Source organism: Oncorhynchus kisutch, unplaced genomic scaffold (genome assembly GCF_002021735.2).
Source record: "Oncorhynchus kisutch isolate 150728-3 unplaced genomic scaffold, Okis_V2 Okis04b-Okis11a_hom, whole genome shotgun sequence".
NCBI lineage: Eukaryota > Metazoa > Chordata > Actinopteri > Salmoniformes > Salmonidae > Oncorhynchus > Oncorhynchus kisutch.
Window position 1 is genome coordinate 6,096,014 of NW_022261981.1, and position 12,500 is coordinate 6,108,513.

At 49.4% G+C, this 12,500-nt stretch overlaps 1 protein-coding gene across 3 annotated transcripts in view; it reads left to right on the top strand.

Annotated features, from left to right (window-relative positions):
• Positions 1-12,500, top strand: part of LOC109885929 (A disintegrin and metalloproteinase with thrombospondin motifs 3) — a 151,047-nt gene that overhangs the window by 126,644 nt on the left and 11,903 nt on the right. For all 3 annotated transcript variants that reach the window (XM_031813113.1, XM_031813112.1, XM_031813111.1), the window contains exons 15-19: positions 1,756-1,836; positions 4,347-4,513; positions 6,896-7,061; positions 8,373-8,505; positions 9,428-9,635. In XM_031813113.1, coding sequence (XP_031668973.1) covers positions 1,756-1,836; positions 4,347-4,513; positions 6,896-7,061; positions 8,373-8,505; positions 9,428-9,635 — 755 coding nt within the window. The remainder of the gene's footprint in view (positions 1-1,755; positions 1,837-4,346; positions 4,514-6,895; positions 7,062-8,372; positions 8,506-9,427; positions 9,636-12,500) is intronic.

A 12,500-nucleotide genomic window follows, 5' to 3' on the forward strand; every position in this document is an offset into this window, starting at 1 on the left:
TCCACACAGGGTTCTACGGTGGAATCCAAAAATAGTTCCACCTGGAACTCAAAAAGGGTTCTACCTGGAACCATAAAGGTTTCTCCTATGGGGACAGCTGAAGAACCCTTTTGAGTTCCATGTAGAACCCTTTCCACACAGGGTTCTACGGTGGAATCCAAAAATAGTTCCACCTGGAACTCAAAAAGGGTTCTACCTGGAACTCAAAAAGGGTTCTACCTGGAACTCAAAAAGGGTTCTACCTGGAACTCAAAAATAGTTCCACCTGGAACCATAAAGGTTTCTCCTATGGGGACAGCTGAAGAACCCCTTTGGAACCCTTGGTTCTAAGAGTGTAATGTGCGTCGCACTGTGTTATGAATTCCCAGTTGGTGACTCTTGACTCTTGATAAGAGTCAGCGGCAGGTGAATCCACGACACACTATTTTAGTCACCCTGTGTTCACCCAGCTACAGCCCTTGACATGCACACAGACTAAACACAAAACACTGCTATCACCGGTTCACACACACAACAGTATAATTAGACATGTTTCTCCTCTGTTAGAGTCACTAGTAGGCCTGGGGTTGTCTGTATCATGGCTCTCAGAGTAGGACTTTGGTCTTTTAGATAACAATGAATAAGGTTACATGGACAGGGGGGGGGGGGACCTGATCCTAGATCAGCACTGCTACTCTGAAACCTATGATAGACATCGTCCCTGGTCTGTTGTTATTCTGTGGCTCATTGGATTAACTCACTGACCAACCCGTTGTCTTGTTGTGTTGTCCTATAGGCATGCTGAAGATGTTTCATATTGTCTTGTTGTGTTGTCCTATAGGCATGCTGAAGATGTTTCATATTGTCTTGTTGTGTTGTCCTATAGGCATGCTGAAGATGTTTCATATTGTCTTGTTGTGTTGTCCTATAGGCATGCTGAAGATGTTTCATATTGTCTTGTTGTGTTGTCCTATAGACATGCTGAAGATGTTTCATATTGTCTTGTTGTGTTATCCTATAGACATGCTGAAGATGTTTCATATTGTCTTGTTGTGTTGTCCTATAGGCATGCTGAAGATGTTTCATATTGTCTTGTTGTGTTGTCCTATAGGCATGCTGAAGATGTTTCATATTGTCTTGTTGTGTTGTCCTATAGGCATGCTGAAGATGTTTCATATTGTCTTGTTGTGTTGTCCTATAGGCATGCTGAAGATGTTTCATATTGTCTTGTTATCCTATAGACATGCTGAAGATGTTTCATATTGTCTTGTTGTGTTGTCCTATAGGCATGCTGAAGATGTTTCATATTGTCTTGTTGTGTTGTCCTATAGGCATGCTGAAGATGTTTCATATTGTCTTGTTGTGTTGTCCTATAGGCATGCTGAAGATGTTTCATATTGTCTTGTTGTGTTGTCCTATAGGCATGCTGAAGATGTTTCATATTGTCTTGTTATCCTATAGACATGCTGAAGATGTTTCATATTGTCTTGTTGTGTTGTCCTATAGGCATGCTGAAGATGTTTCATATTGTCTTGTTGTGTTGTCCTATAGGCATGCTGAAGATGTTTCATATTGTCTTGTTGTGTTGTCCTATAGGCATGCTGAAGATGTTTCATATTGTCTTGTTGTGTTGTCCTATAGGCATGCTGAAGATGTTTCATATTGTCTTGTTGTGTTGTCCTATAGGCATGCTGAAGATGTTTCATATTGTCTTGTTGTGTTGTCCTATAGACATGCTGAAGATGTTTCATATTGTCTTGTTGTGTTGTCCTATAGGCATGCTGAAGATGTTTGATATTCCGATCGGTGCCCGACACATCGTTATAGAGGAGAATGAGACTTCCTCCCACATAATTGGTAAGTGTGTCTCGTTACAGCAGGATAAAACACCTTTGGGATGAATTGGAATGACGACTGTGAGCCAGACCTAATCACCCAACATCAGTGCCCGACCTCACTAATGCTCTTGTGGCTGAATGGAAGCAAGTCCACACAGCAATGTTCCAACATCTAGTGGAAAGCCTTCCCAAAAGAGTGTAGGCTGTTATAGCAGCAATGTTCCAACATCTAGTGGAAAGCCTTCCCAGAAGAGTGGAGGCTGTTATAGCAGCAATGTTCCAACATCTAGTGGAAAGCCTTCCCAGAAGAGTGGAGGCTGTTACAGCAGCAATGTTCCAACATCTAGTGGAAAACCTTCCCAAAAGAGTGGAGGCTGTTATAGCAGCAATGTTCCAACATCTAGTGGAAAGCCTTCCCAAAAGAGTGGAGGCTGTTATAGCAGCAATGTTCCAACATCTAGTGGAAAGCCTTCCCAGAAGAGTGGAGGCTGTTATAGCAGCAATGTTCCAACATCTAGTGGAAAGCCTTCCCAGAAGAGTGGAGGCTGTTATAGCAGCAAAGGGAGGGACCAACTCCAATGAGATATTCAACAAGCTTTTGGCCAAGTAGTGTACATTTACAGTAGGGACATCCGCAGAGCATGACTACAGAACTCACACACACACACACACACACACACACACACACACACACACACACACACACACACACACACACACACACACACACACACACAACCCCACCCACACACATTTCCTGTATGATCGTCAGCAGTGCATGACTGCAGATCTTTTGACTGTCACCAATTAGCCCTGTAGAGTTTTAGCCTGTTAGTAATGCTCGCCAGCTCGGACCAGACATCAGATATTTTCATTTTTGAAATGCTAATCATGTCTAGCAGGGCCCGCAGTGTCTGGTGAGTGTGTGTCTGTGTGTGTGTGTGTGTGTGTGTGTGTGTGTGTGTGTGTGTGTGTGTGTGTGTGTGTGTGTGTGTGTGTGTGTGTGTGTGTGTGTGTACAGAGTTTATCTAACATAATATAGAGACAGAGCATAAACAGGAGAGTGGGTGGGCAGCAGATGAAGAGGGGCAGTAGACATGGTACCATGGTGTTGGACAGATACAGTGTGGTCTCTGCCTCATTACTGTCACACCCTGACCTTAGTTATCTGAAAGTAAAGGGGCTGAATAATTTTGCACGCCCAATTTTTCAGTTTTGGATTTGTTAAAAAAGTTTGAAATATCCAATAAATGTCGTTCCACTTCATGATTGTGTCCCACTTGTTGTTGATTCTTCACAAAAAAATACAGTTTTATATCTTTCTGTTTGAAGCCTGAAATGTGGCAAAAGGTCGCAAAGTTCAAGGGGGCCGAATACTTTCGCAAGGCACTGTATAGATCTCTATTTGAAATGAACACTGAACAACGGTAGCTATCGCAGATTGAACCTTTTATGCAGCCCTGAAGCAATGTCATATAACGGCTGTAAACTTCTATCGTTGCTCTGCTCTCTCAGTAAGAATTCGAATGTCATTACTGTTATAGAAAAGTTTAGAGTTTCCTGAAATTGAATGTAGCGAATGTGTGTTTCCAATGGAAGACGATTGTCATGGAATTCTAGTTGAACACACACACACACACACACATTCTTAATTTCAATGACGGCTGAGGAACAGTGGGTTAACTGCCTGTTCAGGGACAGAACGACAGATTTGTACCTTGTCAGCTCGGGGATTTGAACTTGCAACTTTCCAGTTACTAGTCCAACGCTCTAACCACTAGGCTACCCTGCCGCCCCTACACTCTAACCACTAGGCTAACTGCCGCCCCTACACTCTAACCACTAGGCTACCCTGCCGTCCCTACACTCTAACCACATGGCTACCCTGCCGTCCATACACTCTAACCACTAGGCTACCCTGCCGCCCCTACACTCTAACCACTAGGCTACCCTGCCGCCCCTACACTCTAACCACTAGGCTACCCTGCCGCCCCTACACTCTAACCACTAGGCTACCCTGCCGCCCCTACACTCTAACCACTAGGCTACCCTGCCGCCCCTACACTCTAACCACTAGGCCACCCTGCCGCCCCTACACTCTAACCACTAGGCTACCCTGCCGCCCCTACACTCTAACCACTAGGCTACCCTGCCGTCCCTACACTCTAACCACTAGGCTACCCTGCCGGCCCTACACTCTAACCACTAGGCTACCCTGCCCCCCCTACACTCTAACCACTAGGCTACCCTGCCGCCCCTACACTCTAACCACTAGGCTACCCTGCCGCCCCTACACTCTAACCACTAGGCTACCTGCCGTCCCTACACTCTAACCACTAGGCTACCCTGCCGCCCCTACACTCTAACCACTAGGCTACCCTGCCGCCCCACATACGCGGGTTGGAACAGTTGGTCACCCCCCCCCCCCCCCCCCCTCTGTATAGCCTGTTTCTGCTGTGCTGGTCCTGTCAGACTATCCAACGGATGAAAACACATTGTGAATCAGACGTTTTTCTTTGTGTTTCACAGCTGTTAAGAATCAAGTCACAGGCAGCTTCATATTGAACGCAAAAAGTGGAGATGCCAAGTCCAGAACCTTCATCGACAGCGGTTTGGAGTGGGAGTACGTCTTCGGAAGCGGCGAGAAAGAAACCCTGAAAACAATCGGCCCCCTTCACGAGGGCATCGTTGTTCTGGTAAGAAGACGAAACTGATGGATCTAGTAAGACGCACACTCAGACACACACATACACACCCAGACACGTGCACACACACACACACCCAGACACGTGCACACACACACACCCAGACACATGCACGCACACACACACACACACACATACACACCCAGACACGTGCACCCACACACACACACACACATACACACCCAGACACGTGCACCCACACACACACATACACACCCAGACACATGCACCCACACACACACACATACACACCCAGACACGTGCACCCCCACACACACACACACATACAGGCTGAATTTTTAAACATTGACAAGTGACAGTTGGGGTGCAGGTGTGCATCGCCTCAATTCTCATTTTACCCAAAACAGGCCGACCCAAATGATCACTATCCGACACAGCAGCATGTGGTCAGAAGATACAGGACTCCGTTCCCAATGGTTCACGTTGAGGTTCAACTACACACTCCAGTCAGTCCCCTAGAAAGACAGTGGAGCACCTTCACTGTGATTTTAATCATCTTTGATTGTCCACTAGTGGTAATTAGTGTTTTTCTAGATCGGTTTCGGTACGATTAGTAAAACAAAATATTGTGGTTTTCGATTTCGGTTTTGATAACATTAAATGTATTATGATATAGTGACCTTTTAATGGAAATTACAAAGCCAAAAATAGTACAAATGTAATTGCCAAAGCATTGAAAATATTCCATTGTCTCTGTCAGGTCCACATTGGGTAGACATCATTAGAAAAATAGGAAATGACTATTAAACAATAAAATATTCAGTTGTGTATATTTATTTAGTTTTAATTTAATGACTTTAATATTTTTCATTCCTTAAACTCATCATCTCTGGCAGTAGCAGTCAGCCGTCATCCTATCTAGCTAGGCTAGCCTGCCTAAATATGCTGCAGAGCTGTCTGTAGTCATCCTATCTAGCTAGGCTAACCTGCCTAAATATACTGCAGAGTTGTCTGTAGTCATCCTGTTTAGCTAGGCTAGCCTGCCTAAGTAAGCTGCAGAGCTGTCTGTAGTCATCCTGTTTAGCTAGGCTAGCCTGCCTAAGTAAGCTGCAGAGCTGACAGTAGTCATCCTGTTTAGCTAGGCTAGCCTGCCTAAGTAAGCTGCAGAGCTGTCTGTAGTCATCCTGTTTAGCTAGGCTAGCCTGCCTAAGTAAGCTGCAGAGCTGACAGTAGTCATCCTGTTTAGCTAGGCTAGCCTGCCTAAGTAAGCTGCAGAGCTGTCTGTAGTCATCCTGTTTAGCTAGGCTAGCCTGCCTAAGTAAGCTGCAGAGCTGACAGTAGTCATCCTGTTTAGCTAGGCTAGCCTGCCTAAGTAAGCTGCAGAGCTGTCTGTAGTCATCCTGTTTAGCTAGGCTAGCCTGCCTAAGTAAGCTGCAGAGCTGTCTGTAGTCATCCTGTTTAGCTAGGCTAGCCTGCCTAAGTAAGCTACAGAGCTGTCTGTAGAAATCATTTGACTAGTTCTTCAAAGTAGTTCAGGTAAACGTTCACCAACTGTCTGTCCCTCTTGTTGTGTACATTCCTCCCTCATGTGGTCTGTGTGTATCTAACCAAACGTAGCAGGAGTAAAAGTGTATGTATCTCTGCCTAAACTGGGGGGAAAACTGCCGCAAGGGATTATGGTCATTGTAGTTAATTACCACGTTTCTGTGCTGAACTAGGTTGAAAATTTGCTTCATGAAAAACTGCATCTCCCTTCAGCCCATCATCCCACTTAGTTCTTGAGATGAGTTCTCTTGTGAATGATTTGATTTCCCTCTAGAGGAAATGTGCATTGGGTTCACAAATAACGGAACAAAATGGAATTCAAGTAATTGAACTGACGTTGGTGAATTAGTTGTTTAATAATCGGAAAAAAATCTGAAATGTTGGTTAATTGCTCAGCACTATTGTCCACTGTGTGTGTGTGTGTGTGTGTGTGTGTGTGTGTGTGTGTGTGTGTGTGTGTGTGTGTGTGTGTGTGTGTGTGTGTGTGTGTGTGTGTGTGTGTGTGTGTGTGTGTGTGTGTGTGTGTGTGTGTGTGTGTGTGTGTGTGTGTGTGTGTGATTTTGGTTTTACTATCTTCACCTGTCCCCACAAGGAAAAAAGCTATTTTAGGCTTAGGATCTTAGGCTTAGGTTTGGGGTTAGGATTTGGGGTTAATGTTAAGGTCAGACTTAGGTTAAGGGTTAGGTTTAGGGATTAGGGAAAATAGGATTTTGAATGGGAATCAATTGTTTATCTTTCTCTTTCTCTCTCTCTGTCTTTCTCTCACTCTCGTTCTCCCTGTCTCTCTCTCTCTCTGTCATCGTGTCCTCTTTCTCCCTGTGTCTCTCTCTCTGTCATCGTGTCCTCTTTCTCCCTGTCCTCTTCTAGGTCATTCCACAGGAGGAGGACACTAAGATCAGTCTGACATATAAGTACATTATCCATGAGGACCTGCTGCCGGTCATCACCAATAACAACGTTCTCCTGGCCGAGCTGGATACCTACGAGTGGGCCCTGAAGAGTTGGTCGCAGTGCTCTAAACCCTGTGGGGGAGGTGTGTGTATGGGGGGGCCTGGTTGTGAAGCGGCTCTTTAGACCAGGTGGATTCTCTGTGTGTGGGGGGAGGGGGGGCTGGTTGTGGAGCGGCTCTTTAGACCAGGTGGATTCTCTGTGTGTGGGGGGTGGGGTTGGTTGTGGAGTGGCTCTTTAGACCAGGTGGATACTCTGTGTGTGGGGGGTGGGGTTGGTTGTGGAGTGGCTCTTTAGACCAGGTGGATACTCTGTGTGTGGGGGGTGGGGTTGGTTGTGGAGCGGCTCTTTAGACCAGGTGGATTCTCTGTGTGTGGGGGGTGGGGTTGGTTGTGGAGCGGCTCTTTAGACCAGGTGGATTCTCTGTGTGTGGGGGGTGGGGTTGGTTGTGGAGCGGCTCTTTAGACCAGGTGGATTCTCTGTGTGTGGGGGGAGGGGGGGCTGGTTGTGGAGAGGCTCTTTAGACCAGATTAATTCAATCTCACCTGCTACAGAAAGGTCCCTGATGGTTGTTTCCATTTGTGCCTGGCCTGCCAAGTACCCTTGCTGTGGGTTGGTGCTATTGGCCCAACCTGGCAACCTGCTGTGGGTTGGTGCTATTGGCCCAACCTGGCAACCTGCTATGGGTTGGTGCTATTGACCCACCCTGGCAACCTGCTGTGGGTTGGTGCTATTGGCCCAACCTGGCAACCTGCTGTGGGTTGGTGCTATTGTCCCAACCTGGCAACCTGCTGTGGGTTGGTGCTATTGGCCCAACCTGGCAACCTGCTATGGGTTGGTGCTATTGACCCAACCTGGCAACCTTCTGTGGGTTGGTGCTATTGGCCCAACCTGGCAACCTGCTGTGGGTTGGTGCTATTGGCCCAACCTGGCAACCTGCTGTGGGTTCGTGTTATTGGCCCAACCTGGCAACCTGCTGTGGGTTTGTGCGATTGTCCCAACCTGGCAACCTGCTATGGGTTGGTGCTATTGTCCCAACCTGGTTGATGCAGAGCAGAGCCTAAATGTCCTCGGGGCATGCTGCTCAGGGGCCTCTGACACATTCACATTCAAATGGTTCCTCCTACCCTGTTGCTCTGTCATTGTGTGTGTGTGTGTGTGTGTGTGTGTGTGTGTGTGTGTGTGTGTGTGTGTGTGTGTGTGTGTGTGTGTGTGTGTGTGTGTGTGTGTGTGTGTGTGTGTGTGTGCGCACACGCTCTCTCTCCAGTCTTAGTACATACGGCCACCTGCATTTTCTTTCTGTAAAATGATTTACAGTATAAATTAGAAAATGTTATGTTTTTGTCAGATGTTACAACAGATTGTACTAAACCCATTTAATTGGACCGTCTGGCAGGTATACAGTACACCAAATACGGATGCAGGAGGAAGAGCGACAGTCGACTGGTGCACCGGAACCTCTGTGAAACCAGCAAGAAGCCCAAACCCATCCGGAAGAGGTGCAACGTGAACGAGTGCAGCCAGCCAACGTGAGCTCCTCTCCCCTTCACTCTCCCCCTCTATCCTTTCTGTCCATGTTCGAGCCATGTTGATAGGAGAGCATCCATTTCATCATCATCATCATCGCTCTAAGGGACACTTCCTCTCGAAGAGGGACTGAAGCTCCTCTCCCCTTCACTCTCCCCCTCTATCCTTTCTCTGTCCATGTCCGAGCCATGTTGATAGGAGAGCATCCATTTCATCATCATCATCATCATCGCGCTAAGGGACACTTCCTCTCGAAGAGGGACTGAAGCTAATGCACTCTGTCTGAATGACTAACCTAGTCATTCTCAGTAGTGGACTGATTGAATAATGAGATAATAACCTAGTCGTTCCCAGTAGTGGACAGATTGAATAATGAGATAATAACCTAGTCGTTCCCAGTAGTGGACAGATTGAATAATGAGATAATAACCTAGTCGTTCCCAGTTGTGGACAGATTGAATAATGAGATAATAACCTAGTCGTTCCCAGTAATGGACAGATTGAATAATGAGATAATAACCTAGTCGTTCCCAGTAGTGGACTGATTGAATAATGAGATAATAACCTAGTCATTCCCAGTAGTGGACAGATTGAATAATGAGATAATAACCTAGTCATTCCCAGTAGTGGACAGATTGAATAATGAGATGATAACCTAGTCATTCTCAGTAGTGGACAGATTGAATAATGAGATAATAACCTAGTCATTCCCAGTAGTGGACAGATTGAATAATGAGATAATAACCTAGTCATTCCCAGTAGTGGACAGATTTAAAAAATGTGCTCTCTCTTGCTCTGTCTGCTCTCCTCTCTCTTGTTCTGTCTGCCCCCCCCCCCTCTCTTATTCTGTCTGCCCCCAATCCTCCCTCCCTCTCTCTCCCTCCCTCTCCCTCCCTCCCTCCCTTTCTCTCCCTCCTCTCCCAGGTGGTTGGTGGAGGAGTGGAACCTGTGCAGTAAGACGTGTGGGAAGATTGGCTACCAGTCCAGGGTTGTTCAGTGTATGCAGGCCCTCCACAACGGCACCAACCGGACGGTCCACACTAAGTACTGTACAGAGGACAAGCCTGAGACCAGGAAGGTCTGTAACCCCTCTGCCTGCCCTGCACAGTGGAGGACAGGGGCCTGGTCACAGGTGGGTCCCAGCATAGAGCTTCACCACAGAGTATACTCTAGACAAGGGCCTGGACACAGGTGGGTCCCAGCATAGAGCTTCACTACAGAGTGTACTCTAGACAAGGGCCTGGACACAGGTGGGTCCCAGAATAGAGCTTCACCACAGAGTATACTCTAGACAAGGGCCTGGACACCGGTGGGTCCCAGCATAGAGCTTCACTACAGAGTATACTCTAGACAAGGGCCTGGACACAGGTGGGTCCCAGTATAGAGCTTCACTACAGAGTATACTCTAGACAAGGGCCTGGACACAGGTGGGTCCCAGCATAGAGCTTCACCACAGAGTATACTCTAGACAAGGGCCTGGACACAGGTGGGTCCCAGTATAGAGCTTCATCACAGAGTATACTCTAGACAAGGGCCTGGACACAGGTGGGTCCCAGAATAGAGCTTCACCACAGAGTATACTCTAGACAAGGGCCTGGACACAGGTGGGTCCCAGTATAGAGCTTCACTACAGAGTATACTCTAGACAAGGGCCTGGACACAGGTGGGTCCCAGCATAGAGCTTCACCACAGAGTATACTCTAGACAAGGGCCTGGACACAGGTGGGTCCCAGCATAGAGCTTCACCACAGAGTATACTCTAGACAAGGGCCTGGACACAGGTGTGTCCCAGCATAGAGCTTCACCACAGAGTATAGAGCTTCACTACAGAGTATACTCTAGACAAGGGTCTGGTCACAGGTGTGTCCCAGCCAATGACGTATTTAACCCCTGGGTTGCCGAAGCCACCGGTTGACCTCATTAACACCACCCTGTAGGGCCACCGGTTGGCCTCATTAACACCACCCTGTAGGGCCACCGGTTGGCCTCATTAACACCACCCTGTAGGGCCACCGGTTGGCCTCATTAACACCACCCTGTAGGGCCACCGGTTGACCTCATTAACACCACCCTGTAGGGCCACCGGCTGGCCTCATTAACACCACCCTGTAGGGCCACCAGTTGGCCTCATTAACACCACCCTGTAGGGCCACCGGTTGGCCTCATTAACGCCACCCTGTAGGGCCACCGGTTGGCCTCATTAACGCCAACCTGTAGGGCCACCGGTTGGCCTCATTAACACCACCCTGTAGGGCCACCGGCTGGCCTCATTAACACCACCCTGTAGGGCCACCGGTTGGCCTCATTAACACCACCCTGTAGGGCCACCGGTTGACCTCATTAACACCACCCTGTAGGGCCACCGGTTGACCTCATTAACACCACCCTGTAGGGCCACCGGCTGGCCTCATTAACACCACCCTGTAGGGCCACCGGCTGGCCTCATTAACACCACCCTGTAGGGCCACCGGCTGGCCTCATTAACACCACCCTGTAGGGCCACCGGCTGGCCTCATTAACACCACCCTGTAGGGCCACCGGCTGGCCTCATTAACACCACCCTGTAGGTCCACCGGCTGGCCTCATTAACACCACCCTGTAGGGCCACCGGTTGGCCTCATTAACACCACCCTGTAGGGCCACCGGTTGGCCTCATTAACACCACCCTGTAGGGCCACCGGTTGACCTCATTAACACCACCCTGTAGGGCCACCGGTTGACCTCATTAACACCACCCTGTAGGGCCACCGGTTGACCTCATTAACACCACCCTGTAGGGCCACCGGCTGGCCTCATTAACACCACCCTGTAGAGCCACCGGCTGGCCTCATTAACACCACCCTGTAGGGCCACCGGCTGGCCTCATTAACACCACCCTGTAGGGCCACCGGCTGGCCTCATTAACACCACCCTGTAGGGCCACCGGCTGGCCTCATTAACACCACCCTGTAGGGCCACCGGCTGGCCTCATTAACACCACCCTGTAGGGCCACCGGCTGGCCTCATTAACACCACCCTGTAGGGCCACCGGTTGACCTCATTAACACCACCCTGTAGGGCCACCGGTTGGCCTCATTAACACCACCCTGTAGGGCCACCGGCTGGCCTCATTAACACCACCCTGTAGGGCCACCGGTTGGCCTCATTAACACCACCCAGTAGGGCCACTGGTTGACCTCATTAACACCACCCTGTAGGGCCACCGGTTGGCCTCATTAACGCCACCCTGTAGGGCCACCGGCTGGCCTCATTAACACCAGCCTGTAGGGCCACCGGTTGGCCTCATTAACACCACCCTGTAGGGCCACCGGTTGGCCTCATTAACACCACCCTGTAGGGCCACCGGTTGGCCTCATTAACACCACCCTGTAGGGCCACCGGCTGGCCTCATTAACACCACCCTGTAGGGCCACCGGCTGGCCTCATTAACACCACCCTGTAGGGCCACCGGCTGGCCTCATTAACACCACCCTGTAGGGCCACCGGCTGGCCTCATTAACACCACCCTGTAGGGCCACCGGCTGGCCTCATTAACACCACCCTGTAGGGCCACCGGCTGGCCTCATTAACACCACCCTGTAGGGCCACCGGTTGGCCTCATTAACACCACCCTGTAGGGCCACCGGCTGGCCTCATTAACACCACCCTGTAGGGCCACCGGTTGGCCTCATTAACACCACCCTGTAGGGCCACCGGCTGGCCTCATTAACACCACCCTGTAGGGCCACCGGCTGGCCTCATTAACACCACCCTGTAGGGCCACCGGCTGGCCTCATTAACACCACCCTGTAGGGCCACCGGCTGGCCTCATTAACACCACCCTGTAGGGCCACCGGTTGACCTCATTAACACCACCCTGTAGGGCCACCGGTTGACCTCATTAACACCACCCTGTAGGGCCACCGGCTGGCCTCATTAACACCACCCTGTAGGGCCACCGGTTGGCCTCATTAACACCACCCTGTAGGGCCACCGGTTGACCTCATTAACACCACCC